At 42.7% G+C, this 20,105-nt stretch overlaps 1 protein-coding gene across 8 annotated transcripts in view; it reads left to right on the top strand.

Moving 5' to 3' along the window:
- Nucleotides 1–20,105, top strand: part of LOC130379825 (uncharacterized) — a 91,891-nt gene that overhangs the window by 58,742 nt on the left and 13,044 nt on the right. For 2 of the 8 annotated variants that reach the window (XM_056586888.1, XM_056586887.1), the window contains exon 5: nt 4,892–5,979. The exons of 3 other annotated variants lie outside the window; for them this stretch is intronic. In XM_056586888.1, coding sequence (XP_056442863.1) covers nt 4,892–5,127 — 236 coding nt within the window. In that variant the 3' untranslated portion in view covers nt 5,128–5,979. Of the gene's footprint in view, nt 1–4,891; nt 5,986–6,598; nt 8,737–20,105 lie in introns of those variants that run through there. 3 more of the 8 variants (XM_056586891.1, XM_056586889.1, XM_056586890.1) reach the window with 3 other exon arrangements.

The raw sequence follows: 20,105 nt of genomic DNA, 5'->3' as shown, positions 1-20,105 counted from the left end.
CTCCTCCTTTCGCCGAACCGCCCCTTGGGGCGCAAGATCATTCCCTAATTTACAGACGCATGGCGCAGGAGGGAAAAGAACGCTCTGTGCCAGTTGCAAACTAGCAACGACACATGCGTCAGTGTAGAAAGTCAATTACGCTGAATGCAAGATAGGGCCCTATATGTTAACGTACAGACTGACTCTCTGATTGTCTTCTGAGGGAGTTACATTCACCAGTTCAGAGATATTCCATTCTCATGTTTCACAATGACTTTTTCGCCACCATGTTTATCATACCAAGAAGTAACTTTCCATCCAGCTATCGCTACTAGTGAGTAGGTTTAAGCTCAAAAAGCTGTGCGTGCCTTGAATCACATGCACAAAGTTGATTGACAGCCAGCGGTGCGCTCTCTCTTTGAGCTTCTCTGATTGGTTAGATGGAGTTGGCCACGATGTGAAACTTTGCGTCACGCTGTGACGAAATAAAAATGGAACCTTGTGGTCTGGAGTTTGAGATGTTTGTCTGTTGCCGAGAAGAACTGAATTGCTGTTCTCGTTTTAGTACGGTGGTTTCCTGTTCTCGGTAGGACAGGTGGTTTTCTGTTCTCAGTATGAGGGGGGTGTCGTGACAATTTCTCTATCAGATATTGCGTCTAAGCAGATGAGATATTTAGATGCAAAAAGCACACAATACTTGCAGGCAATTGCTGGTTATATATATTTGTAATAAAAGTACGAACAAAGATACATCACAACATGCATCAACAAACAACATAACAGGCATACATTACAATAATCGGAGGCCTCAGATGGGAGCTTCTCTTTGCGTGTTACTTCATACTCAAGGTACGCTGGGGAGAAGTCCACCGAGTGTCTGAATCAATGAGATCTTATTCACTTCGGTTGGCTTCTGGAGGGGGTGTGTCCCCCAATAAAGAAAAGCCTTTGTGTAGCAGATGGTTATCTTTACAACTGAAGCTGCCCTGGATGCCATTGGAGGGGGTAGCGGCCGTGGCACCTAACCCCCTCTTCGTTGACGCTAGCCAGGGGGTCGAGGAACAAGCCCATACATCAAAGCATTGCTTGAAAGCTGATTTACAACACACGAAAAGATAGGAAGAGGCAGGCAATAAAACGCATCACACGACCCTAGAAGGTTCACACTTTAAATGACCCAAAAGGAGAGCAGAAGGCAGGCAATATATGCATCACACAAAATAGCAACACAACTTAAGTTCATAGATAGACCAAAAACGTAACAACATGTAGATTTTCCATCACAATTTTCCATCACAGGGGAAAACCACTATAAAATGTAGTTAAGCATTTATATAGGCTATTTCATTTTATTTAGTAGAAACTGAAACTCAGCACGGTAATATTGTATTATTAAATTGTGACAATGATCCAAAGTTTTTGTGTGAACGGCCTATTATGTATTATTAATTATTATTAATGTATTATTAAACTGTATTATTTGCGGAATTGTACACTTAACATTAATGAACTTGTTGAACAAGTTCTTTAAGCTTCCAGCAACCTTTAGGGGAACTGTTGCAACTCATTCCAAAATAAAGAGTCTACCGTTAAATACGATAAGTACTAAAGAAATTGTAACATCCTGTTTGCACATAAAGGTGGCGTAAAAGTTTTAGTTCCCTTTTGTTTGATCTAGGTATACAGATGGTGTGCAATCCTTTCAAAGAAACTGAGTGTTTTCCCCAACGCACATATGCAGCAGTCCTCTGTTGTATTACAAAATAGCCATTGGCGGCTCTTCTTCTGTATATTTGTATATAAATGCATATTTGCAGATCAAATAGAGACTTCTCCAGGGTATAAACCAGGGATGGAAATTAACACCCGCCACACGCCATTTGCGGGTGGATTTGTATGGAGGCGGGTGAATCGTGTCACTTCACCCGCCACTGTGTCGGGTAATACTTAACAGTCAGGTCTGATCAAATTTGCATATTCAATACATTCGTCATACGGCGCTGCACAGTTCCACAACCTTTTCTGTCAACATCCGGCCCCCTTCTTCTTCTACGCCTCTCTTGCTGAACTGCGACTGTCAACATCCGGGATAATATACCGGTAACTAACAGCTCTCAAGTCTCACGCATTCGGCGTGAGACACACGCAATTCGGAAGAAGACGATGGGTGTGTCGCATAGACGTCGTCATCCTCTTGCCGTCCCTCCCCGCTCTGTGATTGGTTCCCTGTCTCAGGCGAAAATCGGATCCATGGAATCCAGGCTGCCTTGCAGCGAGAAATGAAATTGCACGCAAGGCAGCATGGCTGTCTGTCTGTCATATGTTTCTATTTAGATTATTTGTCAGGATATTTTGTTATTATTGTCCGAGTCTGGTTTTAACTAATGCTGGGCTTACAGCAAAAGATTTTCACATTCACAGACTAAAAACTGCAAGAGAGAATTTAGCGTTGGATTAAGTATGATATTTAACAAGGGTTTTGTAGATATGTAGATATGGGGGTTTGAGATGCAGCGACCACAGGATGTCTGTTAACTTCCTGTTTAGGTTTCATACCTTTCTTGTCAGCAGCACAAGAGACACAAACTTGAAAAACAAAAACAAAAAAAAGCAACAACTGCTATTTGCAGTGCTGTACTATTATTCGGATGTATGTACTTGATTAAATTGTTTTAATAAAGTACATACAGGTTTCCTCCCGTTCGTCTCGTTCCACCCCTAGTGCTGATAATGTAGTGGGCTGGTCTGGACAGAAAATGCCAGGGCTGAATTTTTGTCCCAGTCCACCCCTGGCTATAGCCAGGCTACTTTGGAGGCGGGACAGGTTCAGAATTCCATTCATAAATTAACAGACGTGACTGAGACGTGACTTGTCGTGAATTGTCTGGCTGAAATTTGAGAGGGGTTCTGGAAGTGTCAATGGTAAGATTTGTGTAACCAACGAGAGAGGTATGATCAGTTAAGCATGACGAAGAAGAAGTGTATGGAAGTAAATCTGTGCCATCGGATTTTGAAAATAAAAAGCCATTGAATTCTAAGCCCTTAATATTTATGCATTGAAATAACGTATCTGGATTTGAATTTCAACGTAATCAACGTCCCCACTTGAAGTTTTTGACGTTGAATCTTTGATTTTGAATTTTTAACATTGAAAAATAAAGCTGAATAGGAGTTCAATTCAAAACCAAACACGTTATTTCAATGCATACATATTCAGTGCTTTATGCTACGGCCACACCAAACGCGTTACTTGCGTTGGATAACGCGTGGAACGTGCCTAACTTGAATCTCGGACATGCCCTCTTTTTCAGACAATGTTTTGCGGAATTTAAAAATCGTCCGGGATTTTTTTAATGCCTCATACATGTTCACATTGAATTTGCGTTGGGTTTCTCTGCGTCGTTCACAAGATAGTTAGGCTACGCCCTCCCCTACTCAGTTCTGTTCGCTTTGCATTGGTGGAAGTGAGTAGGGGGAGTGGTTAAGTAGAGCCTTCAGATTGGACGGTTTGACTAACTCAGGTACCGTCGTGTTTTGTATTTATTTTTTTACCTTTATTGGGACAAATATGAACACATTTCTCCTACAGGTGATTGATAAAGTTCTATCTAGACTATTGAACAGAAAGAAAAAAAAAATCGGAATATTAGTGTTAAGGGCCAATAATGCTTACTATCATGCGTTAGTTACCATGTCTGTGGACAAATTTGTATTTAGTCACATGTAAATATAAAAAAGAAAATTTACTTATGATGGTGTAGCTATGCATGTTGTTTTATTGTTAATATGTCAATTTGTTTTTTATTGAAAATACTCTGTATAGATGAATTACCGTCCATGGAGGCTGGTCTTCCCCCTCACAACGTGCTTTGTTCAAATAACGCATCACATAACTGTTTAGCTATGGTGGCGGTAACGTTAAAGAGCCAGTGAACGCATCCTTTACTTTTGGCTTTAAACGTGCAAATTCTAGCCGAAACCGCAGGTTCACCGGCTCTTTAAACCCAGCTAGATATACTGAACTTGGCGGTTTGAACAATAGCAACCAATTACATTCCGAAGACTTCCGAAGACCGGAAAAAAGTAAAAAATGCATCAAGTTTATAATTATTTTCTCACATAAATCTTTTATTCTTTGTAACAAAATGTATTTTGAACAACCTTGGCTGTTTGGGGCTTTGAGTGATGTGGGAGGCCCATTTCTGCCTACGCCGCTGTCTATAGTTAGCATACAAAGAAAGGATGTTGAAATCCCCTCTCTGTACTACAGTAGACCCTTTCAGTCCACAAATGATAATCGAGTTTCTGAATTAAAGGGGACCTATTATGCTTTTTCGACTTTTATGACCTATAAACGTTGTTATAATGATTGATAGTCATGTTTAACCATACTAAAGTGTCAAATAATGACGTACATGCATTTCGACGTATTCCCTGGTGACAGTCTGGGGTGGCTGTGCAGAGCGCTAAACACTCGGGACAACGATTGCGATTCACTTGTTCACATTTCCGGGAAACATCTACGTAGACGTACTCCTACCACGCCCCCATATGCCCGGTCAAATCTGCCCACGCGCGTGCTCCAAGGAAGGTAACCAATCACAACGGAGTTGGATTGGCAGGAGGGGGGCGAGGGGGCAGAGAAGGACGAAACGGAGCGTTGACAGAGAATGCTGAAAGCGCCCAGATGAGAGGAAGAGTTTCCCGAAAATCTACATCTTTTTTTGTGTATGGTTAAACATGACTATCAATCATTATAACAACGTTTATAGGTCATAAAAGTCGAAAAGCATAATAGGTCCCCTTTAAGCAAAGAAAAGTGAATTCAGCTCTTTAAGGTTTATGTAGCCCATTAGCTTTGTGTGAACCCGTTTTATTCATTCACTCATTTTGTTACTTCTTCTGTTTGTAGCTTCAATCCTATCGGCCCTAGACGCAACACCAAAGGTAGGTGCTCTGTGGGTGCCTATATACAGTCTAGTCCACCTTACTACAGTCCTTAATCACAGTTCCATTCCCAAAGGCCTTCATAGACCAAAAGATACCCTCAAATTATATCTCACAAATCCACAAAAAGACATTTTCAAATTGTGTTTTACACAATTACATCTTTACTCACTTTCAGATAATTCTTTACACACAAACTAGTCAGTATGCTTTTGTTGATCTCGCAGAGTTACCGTACCGCAGGGGATCCGTAGGTAAAAAGGTCTGTAAAATGTGGATGCTTGCATACTAACCTGTATATGGCGATATGCATATAAAAGCTAGTGAGTTGTAATCGACCATTCACATTGTGTGTACAACAATGCATGTACAACACAAATATTTGTTGAGTAATCTTTTTAAAAATGCTATCTACAATTCATACATTTTACTTTTTTTTTTTTATTTAAATACCCTCACTCACTTGCAGAACAGAATTGTACACAGGAACTATTCAAAGGATTTGGGGATCTCGTAGAGTTTGGTCCAACCTAAAATGTGGCTGCATACATAGAATTAGACTCTAGATAGAGGTTCTGCATGGTATGGATTTATTCAAATATAGGTTAAGATATCCACCCTTTTACAAAGCGCAAGTACCAAGATTTGTGGCATGACGTAAACACAATGTGAGATGTCTTTGCGAGTTATAAATAATGAAGTTCATTAAATATGTCCATGCATATTAGAGATGTGATGTTTGCATCACACGATTCCTGAGCATTAAGCAAATGTATAAGTGCGTGTTTGTGTGCATGTTTGTGGGTGGGTTCGTATGTGTTTGTGTGTGCGTTCGTACGTGTGCTTGCCTGTCATCGTACGTATTTGTGTTTGTATGTTTGCACATCTGTGTTTGTGTGCGTGTGGGTTCGTATATGTGCGTGTGGTCGTATGTGTGCGTGTACGTGTGTTTCTGTTCACCACAGGAGGAGGCTGTTCAAGAAAACACTTTGTACGATCTGCTGCAGGCTCCCCGCATCGTTGATCCGACCGCTGCAGAGCGCACCTGAAGCTCACGAGGTGTGCGGCGCATACAGCACTCTTGTCTTTTGGAATCAATGTGCTTCAGCCCATATGGACCCATACAAGGACAGAGAATCACCCGACATTAAGTACAGGGAATCCCCCTGCAAGTAGATTTATTCACCCTACCAGTACATGGAATCCCCCTTTAAGTACAGTGAATTACGCTACAAGTAGAATCATTCACCCTACAAGTAGTGATTCACGCTACCAGTAGTTATTCACCCTACAAGTACAGCGAATCACCCTACAAGTACAGGGAATCACCCTACCAGTACCAGGAATCACGCTACAAGTAAAGTGAATCCCCCTACAAGTACAATTAATCACCCTACAAGTAGAGTGAATCAGTGTAATTTTTATATCTTTTGCCAGGGTGAGACAGTGATGTGTTGGGGGCCAGCAGCGCCAAGGCCAATTACCGCCCACGCAGCTGACTATAGTTATCAAACAAAGAAAGGAATGTGGAAATCCCCTCGACTACAGTCGACCCTTTCACTGTATCACTGAAAGTCAAGCTTCCCAATTCAGCAGCTCTTCAAGGTTTCTGTAGCCGTTAGCCTTGACTCAAGACGTTTTATTCACTCATGTTGTGCTGTCTTGTTTGTAGCTTCAATCCAGTGGGAGCGTGGCGTTACAGCTCATGTAGTTACTCTGTGGGCGCATATGAACACTCTAGTCAATATCACTACTGCCCGTCATTATTACACCACGCCTCCAAACCATAATCTTATGTGCTTGTATGTGTTGATATTTGTGTCTATGTGTGTTTTTCTGTTCACTATAGAAGGAGCTTAACAAGGCCGCTACAACACGCCCCTCAGATGCAACCCGCTGCAGGTTCATCGCATCGCTGCCCCGACCGCCACAGAGCGCGCTTGAAGCAAACAAGAACCAAAAGGACTTATACGGCTCATGTTGTATCTTAATTTATGTTGTTTTTTTATCGAAAGTTTTTATTATTATTATTATTTTTATTAGTAATTTTTTATTATGCGCTTTGTTAAAGAAATGCATTTGTTCATGGAGTCAGAGTTCTTTGGAAGAAAGGAGAAACGCTTTTTAGGTCATACTGTATTTCCTCCATAAAGGGGGTCTCCCACGGTTGGAAGGTTCTCATCCGTTATCGCCATCCGTTATCGCCATTGTTTGCGCTGGCACACAAAAGATTGTCCTATCGCTGAGTATAGAAACGTCTGGTTAGAGCTGTATCATTAACACCACCATTAACATCTTGTGAGTTTGGGCCTTTTAGGGCCTTTTGGCTCTTTATTAATAAACATCCTCCAATAATCTTGGTTGGAAGGTAAATTATCAATCACATCAATGACCTATACTCACCAAACCATTATTTTCCGTCTGGGAGACATTAAGGGACTCTCTTTTCATTATATTTTACCTTTAATTAACCAGGCAGATCATTAAGAACAAGTTCTTATTTACAGTGATGGCCTGACAACAAACACAAGCTTCTTGGGGGGGAAGGGAAAAGGGGAAGTGAGAAAGAATGGGTTAGAGAGGCAGCAGCACACAAACACAGCTGTACAGACGTACAACAATGCAGCAACAGGGACCTGCAGGGTTAACATACAGCTACGTAGACATACAACAAGCACAAGCAAAGAACAGGATTACATAAACAAGGCAAAACAGCAAGAATAAACTTATAACAAAATAACAATTGTGAAAAAACATTTAAAAACTTTAACATTTAACTGTACTTGTTCAATGGGGACGAGAGGACCAACAGAAATATTGACATTATAAGACAGTCGAAAATTATATAATACACATGACACATAAGCAATGTACACCCACAATGTACAGTTCACATAGTTCATGTTAGTGTTTTGTAGTTCATTCCACGACTGAGGAGCACAAAAGCTGAACGATTCAGACACCGAGTGGACCTGCAGAAACAAGCAGCGTACCGTTTTGGTAACCTTTAAGTTGGTATCCTGCATAACATCCTGGTAACGTGATCATGCAAGGCTCCAGGCTAATAATTATCTGAGGGTTAGGCTGGTCCAACGCTTTCTTATTTTAAGGATGGGGCGACTGTGCCACCAGGTGGCCAAAAAAGCAATAATACAGCATTAGTTTTCACTTGGCTTTGCAGAAGAGGAAAGACTATATAAAATAAAGAGGACTACTATTTTTTACTATATTAGATCAGTTAACACATTACAAATAACAACCGTTTCGCAAACTCACACCAAAGACTAGATGAAACCGAAAATATTTTATTACATTTGAACGTTAAGATTACATGCTAGTACTGGTGTAACGGCTGGGTGACTTGCAGGGGAAATAGGACTCAAAAGCACCACTCGGTAACAGATGCCTGTTTAGAAAGGGTTTGGTATTACAGTGCTATACTGGTTTGGAGTCACTTGGTCACATGGCATAGAAGCTATTGAGATTATGCACGATAATTTCTGCTACTTAATAGGAAAAAATAGAGGAAGCAGTAAAATAGCTGAACGCGTATTTAAAAGACAATGCCGCTCTGAGATCAAACCATGGTAACTGTTTCTCCTGGATCACTGAAACATCGTTACCAACATCATTCTACAACATCACGCTCCTTGTGCCGATTCTGCCGAAGAGCATTTAGTGGACTTCAGTCTGCAGCGAATGATGGCAATAAAGCACTTAAGTCTTTGTGATAAGAGTACTAGTATGGGGATTGACTGTACTGTTAGGGTGATTCCATGGGTGGATTACTGCACGGGCACACCGGGCACATGCCCCACAAGTTACTAACAGTGGGGCCCAGGGCCCCACAAGTTACTAACAGTGGGGCCCCACAAGTTACTAACAGTGGGGCCCCACAAGTTACTAACAGTGGGGCCCAGGGCCCCACTGTTAGTAACTGAAGTAGACTGAGCCGCCCCACAAGTTACTAACAGTGGGGCAGCAATCAGTAGAGAAATACAAAAATTCAAGCGAAAACAGCAATAGTAGGCCTATTACTACCGAGTAAATAAATTAATAAAAAGATCACTTATACTACCCACGTTCTCCCAGCCCCGGCTGAATAAGAAAAGAAAGGAACAAACCTCGCCAAAACAAAGGAAATAAATAAGCAACATAAGTTGGAGGTGGTCTTACACAATGATAAGGCATACAGAGCTAAACAATTTTAAGTTGCGAAAAACAGTGGCTACAATCAGCTCCTGGAATTAACAAAAGACCACACATTAGTTAGTTAATTATTACTTTCCTTATGGACAACTATAAAAACAATGATCACATCACGTCAATACATAGCAGCACATGCATTTCTCATCGTAGTTCATTCATGAATTTACACTTTAATATAGATAACATTTACCTTCATAAAATCTTCAATACCCATTCATACCGCAAGCCATCCACTGTTTGAACGCGACGCGTATAGGGGGCATGTACGTACTACCGCCAATATAAACAAACCAACTTGACGGGAGAATGTGCGCAGCCCTAAGCAAACTCTGACCCATGCGTACGCATGGTTTGGAGGTAGGCCTAAAGGAGAATTGACACGTTTGTTGAGGGGGGACGACGACACACGATTGTGGGGGGGGGACGACGACGACGACGACGACGACGACACGTTAGTTGAAGGGGGGGGGGGACACGTTTGTTGAGGGGGGGGAGACACGTTTGTAGGGGGGGGGCACGCTCGACAACGAGAGTTGGTTTTTATTGAACGCTCGACAACGAGAGTTGGTTTTTATTGAACGAGACTTCTACACGGAACAGCTGCGCGAAACGATGGTCACGTCACTCTCGGTGACGGTGTCGACAATAATGAACACACGGACAATGTTAATAGAACAACACACAACCACATAACATCCCGAACCCATTAACCCCACTTAATCCTAACAACAAAACAAGTTAACAAAAGCCCCATTTGTCAACTGAGAACCCCAATTCCCAGAATCCCCCGCGGCTCCGGAACACGGCGTAGTTTATATTAATCTTTATTATCTGAATGGGAAATGCAATATTTTAGGACAGATACACCATTAAACGCGTTTCTAATGACATTTCTAGCGAGAAATGTACATTTTCCTTACATAATCTTCAGTCAGTGAATGTGTATGATCTTTATTAATCTTTATTATCTGAATGGGAAATGCAATATTTTAGGACCGATTCACCGTTAAACGTGTTTCTAATAACATTTCTAGCGAGAAATATACTTTTTAATTGCATAATCTTCAGTCAGTGATTGTGTCTGATCTTTAGTTTTATAGTTATTAGGAGTTGATCGGCTCGCTCGCATGTTTCAACGACGTCAGGTTGCTTTCGCTAAACTAGCAGCTCACGTGCTTCCTGCGTTTGTGTTATTAAACTGTAACTTTATGTAACTTTTAATGATATCATCTTGTTAGAAACACGTATATCTGAGAGCCAACCCAGTCGCCAAAAACATACCTACGTTGACAGTGTACGTTTCGTGAACACTGGATTACGTCGCATTTCAACATAAAATAGCGTGTTATACACACACACACACACACGCACGCACATGCACAGACACACACACACAAGCACACACAAGCACACACACGCACGCACAGACACACAGACACAGACACAGACACACACACACACACACACGCACACACGCACACGGTGCATTTCGCTGCTAAAACAACAACAAAAAAATATTCCCTCAAATATTATTACTTTCAAAACGTTGGCCAAAATGGCCAATAATATCTTTTTTTTTTGGGATGCTTCTAGGACATTTTGGGTGGATTTTGAACGGTATGTGGGGGGCACGTTTTTTGCAGGACCTGGCAACCCTGCGCTGTTGCCCGAGATCTGGATCAACCCCGGCTTGGTGCTGTCTCCTTTTGACCTTTTGACCCCAGACTTCTGGGGGAATAGCTGAATCAATTCATTAGTCAATCAGAAGCATGTAAATATCTTTCCGGTGGAGTAAGAGGACGAACAAGGTGTCCTTCAACATCTACGCTTCCAGGCGATTGCAACGGTGCCACACATGAGCATATTCGAACATGTTTAATGGTAGTAATTAGCTGTCGAAATTGGAGGCCTTAATCAATACTGAGCAGCTATTGATTTGCTTCCCGATAAAGATTTGTCACAAATGACATGTTATTTAGCATCTACACGTTGAGCTGAGTCCAATGACACCAAGAACGACACTCTAGCTAATGGTAACATGTATTTTACATGGTACACCTAGGTCTAGGACATGATCTCGGTGTAGCAAGAGGCCGAGCTTGATCTCATTGGACTCATCTTAACGTGTAGATGCTAATTAACATGTAATTTGTCAAAAATCTCCATCGGGAAGCAAATCTATAGCTGGTCATTATTGATAAAGGCCTCCAAAATCGACAGCTAATTACTACCCCGAAACATATTCAAATATGATCATGTGTGGCACTGTTGCAATCGTCTCGAAACGTAGATGTCAAAGGACACCTTGTTTGCTCTGTTGCACCACCGGGAACATATTTTCATACTTCTAATGGATTGATTCATATTTTAAGGTTCTCGGAGTGAGACTTTAAGTGGCTGCAGCAGAAGTGTTGAGACGAAAGATGATATCAAGAGATTTATAGAATATTCCCATTCACATTATGATTCTTCGTCGTAACATCCGACCAAACATCCTTCACATTCACAGAGCGAAGATTATGAAAGTCCAGGCTCAGCAAGTGCTCCATCTCGTTGCACCTGCACCCAGCGGCTCGCTTGCAAGATTTTGGCCTGAAGTTCTTCCCAGACCAACACCCTAGCCATCCAACATGCATATCTGAGAATCAGGCCTCTCTTTAATAATGACATAAAGTTATGAGAGAAACACACATTAACTTTTTGTTATCTCATAAGCGGCGTGGTGCCGGCTCCTTTTGACCTTTTGACCCCCGACTTCAAAAACGTGGCCACAGGCCAGCTGTGTCTACACACCTTTAGCCACAAATGTACACCTCCATCCCACAAAAAATGGGGACTAGAAACTAACCTCTGTCTTATGTACATTTACTGTACTGTTGGAGGTCACGCCCCTTTGCCGACCTTTTCGAGATAGCTAGGGATGCTAAAATGTTTACACACATTTCCCGGGGCCCCGTGTACGACATATCCGAGATTTGGAGTTCTAGCCCTTAGAGAAAAAAAGTTTTCCCAAATGGAGTGTCATTTGGACAAAGCCCCTCAGAAGTGTAGCCTGCAAGACCTAATGGTTCAGAATGTGGTGGAAAAACAGTTTTTGAGATAGGAAGGTCCTACTGCCCTGAAATTTTAATACCTTATTCTAGGGCCTAACTGGGACCTCCGCACCGAAACTTGGCCCGGTCGGACCCCGAGGGGAGGAAGGGGGGGCCCTTCCTGCCCGAGACTTGGCCCGGTCAGACCCCGAGGGCAGGCCCCCCCTTCCTGCCCTCGGGGTCCGACCGGGCCAAGTTTCGGTGCGGGGGTCCCAGTTAGGCCCTAGAATATGGTATTCAAATTTCAGGGCGGTAGGACCTTCCTATCTCAAAAACTTTTTTTCCACCACATTCTGAACCATTAGGTCTCGCAGGCAACACTTCTGAAGGGGCTTTGTCCAAATGACAGTCCATTTGGGAAAACTTTTTTTCTCTATGGGCTAGAACTACAAATCTTGCATATGTCGTTCTCGGGGCCCCGGGAAATGTGTGTCAACATTTTAGCATCCCTAGCTATCTCGAAAAGGCTGGAAAAGGGGCGTGACCTCCAACAGTACAGTCAATGTATATAAGACAGAGGTTAGTTTCTAGGCCCCATTTTTTGCGGGATGGAGGTGTACATTTGTGGCTTAATGTGTGTAGACACCGCTGGCCTGTGGCCACGTCTTTGAAGTCTGGGGTCAAAAGGTCAAAAGGAGCCGGCACCACGCCGCTTATGAGATAACAAAAAGTGAATCTGTATTTCTCTCATTACATTTTGTCATTATTGAAGAGAGGCCTGATTCTCAGATATGCATATTGGACTGTTAGGGTATAGGTCTGGGAAGAACTTCAGGCCAAAATCTTGCAAGCGAGCCGCTGGGTGCAGGTGCAACGAGATGGAGCACTTGCTGAGCCTGGACTTTTATAATCTTCGCTCTGTGAATGTAAAGGATGTTTGGTCGGATGTTACGACGAAGAATCATAATTTGAATGGGAATATTCTATAAATCTCTTGATATCATCTTTCGTCTCAACACTTCTGCTGCAGCCACTTAAAGTCTCACTCCGAGAACCTTAAAATATGAATCAATCCATTAGAAGTATGAAAATATGTTCCCGGTGGTGCAACAGAGCAAACAAGGTGTCCTTTGACATCTACGTTTCGAGACGATTGCAACAGTGCCACACATGATCATATTTGAATATGTTTCGGGGTAGTAATTAGCTGTCGATTTTGGAGGCCTTTATCAATAATGACCAGCTATAGATTTGCTTCCCGATGGAGATTTTTGACAAATTACATGTTAATTAGCATCGACACGTTAAGCTGAGTCCAATGAGATCAAGCTCGGCCTCTTGCTACACCGAGATCATGTCCTAGACCTAGGTGTACCATGTAAAATACATGTTACCATTAGCTAGAGTGTCGTTCTTGGTGTCATTGGACTCAGCTCAACGTGTAGATGCTAAATAACATGTCATTTGTGACAAATCTTTATCGGGAAGCAAATCAATAGCTGCTCAGTATTGATTAAGGCCTCCAATTTCGACAGCTAATTACTACCATTAAACATGTTCGAATATGCTCATGTGTGGCACCGTTGCAATCGCCTGGAAGCGTAGATGTTGAAGGACACCTTGTTCGTCCTCTTACCCCACCGGAAAGATATTTACATGCTTCTGATTGACTAATGAATTGATTCAGCTATTCCCCCAGAAGTCTGGGGTCAAAAGGTCAAAAGGAGACGGCACCAAGCACAGGGTTGCCAGGTCCTGCAAAAAACGTGCCCCCCACATACCGTTCAAAATCCACCCAAAATGTCCTAGAAGCATCCCAAAAAAAAAAGATATTATTGGCCATTTTGGCCAACGTTTTGAAAGTAATAATATTTGAGGGAATATTTTTTTGTTGTTGTTTTAGCAGCGAAATGCACCGTGTGCGTGTGTGCGTGTGTGCGTGTGTGCGTGTGTGTGTGTGTGTGTGTGTGTGTGTGTGTGTGTGTGTGTGTGTGTGTGTGTGTGTGTGTGTGTCTGTGCGTGCGTGTGTGTGCTTGTGTGTGTGTGTCTGTGCATGTGCGTGCGTGTGTGTGTGTGTGTGTATAACACGCTATTTTATGTTGAAATGCGACGTAATCCAGTGTTCACGAAACGTACACTGTCAACGTAGGTATGATTTTGGCGACTGGGTTGGCTCTCAGATATACGTGTTTCTAACAAGATGATATCATTAAAAGTTACATAAAGTAACAGAACACAAACGCAGGAAGCACGTGAGCTGCTAGTTTAGCGAAAGCAACCTGACGTCGTTGAAACATGCGAGCGAGCCGATCAACTCCTAATAACTATAAAACTAAAGATCAGACACAATCACTGACTGAAGATTATGCAATTAAAAAGTATATTTCTCGCTAGAAATGTTGTTAGAAACACGTTTAACGGTGAATCGGTCCTAAAATATTGCATTTCCCATTCAGATAATAAAGATTAATAAAGATCATACACATTCACTGACTGAAGATTATGTAAGGAAAATGTACATTTCTCGCTAGAAATGTCATTAGAAACGCGTTTAATGGTGTATCTGTCCTAAAATATTGCATTTCCCATTCAGATAATAAAGATTAATATAAGCTACGCCGTGTTCCGGAGCCGCGGGGGATTCTGGGAATTGGGGTTCTCAGTTGACAAATGGGGCTTTTGTTAACTTGTTTTGTTGTTAGGATTAAGTGGGGTTAATGGGTTCGGGATTTTATGTGGTTGTGTGTTGTTCTATTAACATTGTTCGTGTGTTCATTATTGTCGACACCGTCACCGAGAGTGACGTGACCATCGTTTCGAGCAGCTGTTCCGTGTTGAAGTCTCGTTCAATAAAAACCAACTCTCGTTGTCGAGCGTTCAATAAAAACCAACTCTCGTTGTCGAGCGTGCCCCCCCCTACAAACGTGTCTCCCCCCCCCCTCAACAAACGTGTCCCCCCCCCCCCCCTTCAACTAACGTGTCGTCGTCTCCCCCCCCCCCCCCCCACAATCGTGTGTCGTCGTCCCCCCTCAACAAACGTGTCTCCCCCCCCCCCCCCCCCCCTCCCCGGTCAACAACAGTCTCCCCCCCCCCCCCCCCCTAAACAATCGTGTCCACAATTTGCCGCGAAAGCCGTGAAACCCAAACCCCGAAACCCGCCTCCACAGCGGCACACGTGGATACTGTAGGTATAACACGCTATTTTTTACGTTGAAATGCTACGTATCCAGTGTTCATGGAAACGTACACCACTGACGTTTTTTCTTGGCGACTGGGTTCCGTCATGACACTGCCCTCCTGTGATTAGTCAGCAGGGTCATACAGCATGATGTGTAGTGGGAAGTTGGAGGGACTGAACCAAAACAATGAAGGGATTGATGATTTTAATGCAAGGATAACAAAAGCCATGCAGTCAACTGCAGTAGAAATAATAGGGAAAGGAAGTGGGTCAGGACAACAACGTCACATGGTTCCCTGGTGGACAGATGAATGTAAAAAGGCTGTACAGGCAAGAAACAGAGCTTTTAAGAAGGTTAAAGCTTCATTTTCCTTTAATGACTTGATAGAATATAAGAAAACACAAGCAGTAGTTAGACGAGTGATAAGGAAGGCCAAGCGAAACCAGTGGCAGCAATTCTGTAACACTATTGGAAGAGATACCAAGATCAGTGATGTGTGGGGCATGATTCGAAGGATGGGTGGTATCAGGAGGGAATATGCCCTACCAGCAATTAGGTATAATGGTGAAATCATGGTGACAAACAAAGACAAGGCAGAAGCTTTGGCTAAATCATTCGCTAAAATACATAGCTCTGCTAATCTGACGCAGGAGGCAAGAGCAGGTAGGGATGAAGTGATTAGGGTACATCCCAACACAGTAAGGAAAAAGAATGACACCGCAGAGGCATCAAATGTTTGTTTTTCCTTGTTTGAGTTGAAACGAGCTTTAGCAGGTGTTAGAAATACATCCCCTGGTAAGGATGAGATATGTTATAAAATGGTGGTCAATTTAACTCCTCAAGCACAGATGGTGATCCTGCAGCTTTTCAATAGGGTTTGGGAATCAGGGACACTACCATTGGCATGGAAACACTCTGTGGTTATCCCAATTGGGAAACCAGGAAAAGATAAGAGTGAAGTGACTAGCTATAGGCCAATAGCCCTGACCTCTAACATGTGTTAGGTAATGGAGCGTATGGTTACGGATAGATTAACCTACATAGTAGAAAGCAGGAGCATGATTAGTCCAAGTCAGAGTGGTTTCCGTAGAGGGAGGACGACCATGGACCCTGTGCTGTGTTTGGAGAATATAGTTAGAAAGGCCCAGGCAAATAAGGAGATGGTAGACGCCATCCTTTTTGATGTTGAAAAGGCGTATGACATGTTGTGGCGGGATGGTCTCCTTATTAAGCTTGAAAGCATGGGAATAGGTGGGAGGATGTTTAATCGGGTATTGGATTTCCTTAAGGATAGAACTATGGAAGTGAGGGTGGGGGCAACCCATTCTATGGTCTATCCTACAGAGAATGGAGTTCCACAAGGGAGTGTGTGCAGTCCATTACTCTTTAGTGTTGTTGCATATTCTCAAAGAAAGTTGTCCAATCCCGGGTTGCTTTAGACTCACTTCATTTATTATAAGTCGTCGGCATGTTCCGGCATGGTAACTGAAGCTATACGGAGGGAATTGTAGCTAAAGAATGGAACACGTGTGAGAGATAATAACTCTGGCTACTACGGGACATGGGCAAAGGCCCATGTCCCCTCGCGGGTGTCGCTGCAAATCTCTGATCTATGGGCCACGGGCAGAGGCCCGTGACCCTGCGCGCGTGTGGTTATTAATCTCTGGTCTCTTCACACTGGGTGCACAGGTAAGAGACCGCCAAGTGGGCGTAGCCGGGGTGACGTAATGACTTCGGCTTCTTCGTATATATAAAAGTGCTGCTATCTGTGGCTGGAGCAGCCTCCAATAAGGTATTGCTCCCCTTGTGGCTATGTATAGTATTTACGGCTTATATGTTTGGTCCTGCTTCATTTTGGTCTATGTGTGGGTAGCTTAGATTCTTAAAATACGTAACAATCCCTCCTTGGTCATCTTAGATGACCATACAATAATATTTTAAATCATAAACACCATTTACCACACCGAAAACATAGTCAAATTAGGATCAATCATCAACACGTGTGGAAAACTCTTGAATAGAGGAAAAAAAACCACAATGCGCTCATAATACTGAGACGTCATTCACCTTGTGGGTCTCATTGGGAATACAGGTCATTATTTAACAATACAACAATGAACATAAATCTTGTTATCATACAATCACATGTCCAAACAGCACACAAACAAAACTACTCATAGAAATCCTGAGCTAATACTTTTGGTTATGTGCTACAAGGCCATACAATTTTCATCATGTGCAAAAGTAAAGTAAAAATTGGTAGTCATAATACAATTTTAAAATTTCAAAATGATTGATAAGCTAACATGGATTTGGGGGGTTCAGGTGATCTTCGTGTATTGGTGCGCCGGTTCATGTGGGTGGTTTGGGCATGGATTTGGGGTCATTGTTTTTTCTGTCGCCGTCTGGCCTGTAATTCATGATCCCAAGACTCGTCCCTCCTTGTCAAGGGCTCAACTCAGAGAGGTTACTCCTACATCATGGGAGCCTTCAAACAGGTTCTCCGTCGTCGTCGTGTCAGTAACAGGTGGCCTGTAAAACAATCGCCTCAAGGAAGATCAACTGTACCATTATTAATGCAGCGATTCAGAAATAACGGGTTGCACTCGCAACCAAGCAACATTACACAATAACAAACATAGTCTGGTATGGTTGTTTTAAAATGTGTTATTCAAGTAAATCCGGGATATTGCCTTGCTCGGCGGTGGTAGTTTGTAGGCTCCGGGTGTGTCTGCATCTGGAACTTTTTGCTTCTATTGCAGAAATACAAACTCATGTACAGCAGTTAGTTGTTCAAAAACATATTTCCATGAATTCTAATTTTAATTGTTTTACAGTATCTACTTTGGTTTAATTTCACACTACATCCCTCCTTGCGCATTGCTTCAGCCATGCGCATTGAATGACAACCAAAGCTAACCACGCCGTAGTTTAACCAAGTTGCTATAACCAAAAAGATGTAAAAGGGAAATAACAATGTTGAAATGTGCATGTTCAATATCACTTCTGTGTTAACCGTATCTCATAACAGTTACCTTCATCATACTACCCGTTTGTCCTACACTAACTATGTATATTGGATGACCTAATCTTCATTTATTCTACCTATTGCTCGCATTTGATGTTGCCCACACTTTGATTCACTCCTATGTACATCGCATACCACATCAAACGTGAATACGCCTTATTCTCTGCACAATATCCTATTGCGCCACTTTCTGCATACCACATCAAACGTGAATATGTCTTAGCAAAGTGAAGTAAAGTAAAACTCAGTTTTATCTTTACTTATTTTATAGCTACACATGTCCCGGACACGTTCATTACTATTTCCAAAACAGTTTTTTTAGCTACGCAGGTCCCAGACCTAACTATACCATTACATGAACAGTATTTATTATTATAATTATCTAGTTTTTTGTTGGTCAACATCAAATCGATACATTAATTCAACCTTCTGACTTACTGACCCACCCGATTTCTCCCCGTGTGAGCCCGCGAATGACAACTCTCCCGGGGCCTTCCCATGAGCCCCACCGCCACCACTCCCCGTGTGAGCCCGCGATTGTACTCTCCCGGAGCCTCCCATTGAGCTCCACCGTTACCACCTCAGAACTCTGCAGGAACGATTAGTCGATTAACGCGTGGCTCGGAGGCTCCTCAAGGAGTGCAACAATCCTACGTCTTGACACCTGGTGCAGTCGACGTGTGGCTCGGGGGCTCCCAGGAAGTGCCACAATCCTACGTCTGACACCTGGTGAATCTTGAGCTAGGTCAATCAAAACCGTCTAAACTAGGTAGAATAAAGAGTCATCCAAACTTACAACAATTATGCACATCTTGGTATTAAATATATGGTGATATTCTATAAACAAAACAAAAACTGAACCTAAAAGAAAAATTCAGAAGTTATCGTTTGAAACAAATGTTATTGTAATTGAACTACAGCAGTTGAGCTAACTCCCGCCTTGTGCACCGGTTAAAACCATTTATTAATTAAACATTATTTTAACAGTTGAACCCCGTGTCTATTTGAACCATCCTGGTTCCCTAATCAATGTGCATGACACAACCCGTGTCTATTGCACTTCTGTTTTGATACACAAAACGCATGTTGAATAGACAGAAGGGCTTAGCAACCTGAAAAACATAATGTCTGAGTGTTAGGCATTCGTTACTGCATATACTGCTATTTCCTGAAGAGAGAGAGAGAGAATATTAAGATCAATGCACACAAACACAGGTCGCAAAGGCTAAATTTACATCCTGGTTCCAACACATGGCTAGGTGTGAGGGTTTGAGGGTTTGAGGGGGTAAGGGGCAATTTAACTAACAATAGAGAGGCGAGTTGCCTTCTCAGGGGGATGGGGGGGGGGGGGTCTGACTACTGGACCTGTGAAGACTGGGACAAAGGGAGTGGGGGGGTATCACGAGCGAGAGAGAGGAAGAGGGAGAGAGGAAGAGGGAGAGAGAATGTAACACCGTAGTTGGGCTCCCCGCTGCTCTTGGTCTCTGCAAGACCCAAGATGGCGGACGTCTGGACAAAGGAAACCCACGTCACGAAGACGCGCCGTCTCTTTAACACCACGTGGTTACACTCTACGGCTGCGTTCTATACTAATCAAAATTGCACATTAGACTTAACTGAACCGGGAGGAATCAATCCAATTTGAACTCCTTGGCCAAGCCTCCGTTTTAATATGCAACTAAGCTAGATTAACGTTAAAAACCTGACCTTTCCTCCCCCCACCGTAAAGAG

This window comes from Gadus chalcogrammus, chromosome 3, assembly GCF_026213295.1.
Source record: "Gadus chalcogrammus isolate NIFS_2021 chromosome 3, NIFS_Gcha_1.0, whole genome shotgun sequence".
In the NCBI taxonomy this organism is placed as follows: domain Eukaryota; kingdom Metazoa; phylum Chordata; class Actinopteri; order Gadiformes; family Gadidae; genus Gadus; species Gadus chalcogrammus.
This window is presented reverse-complemented; position numbering and strand designations above follow the sequence as displayed.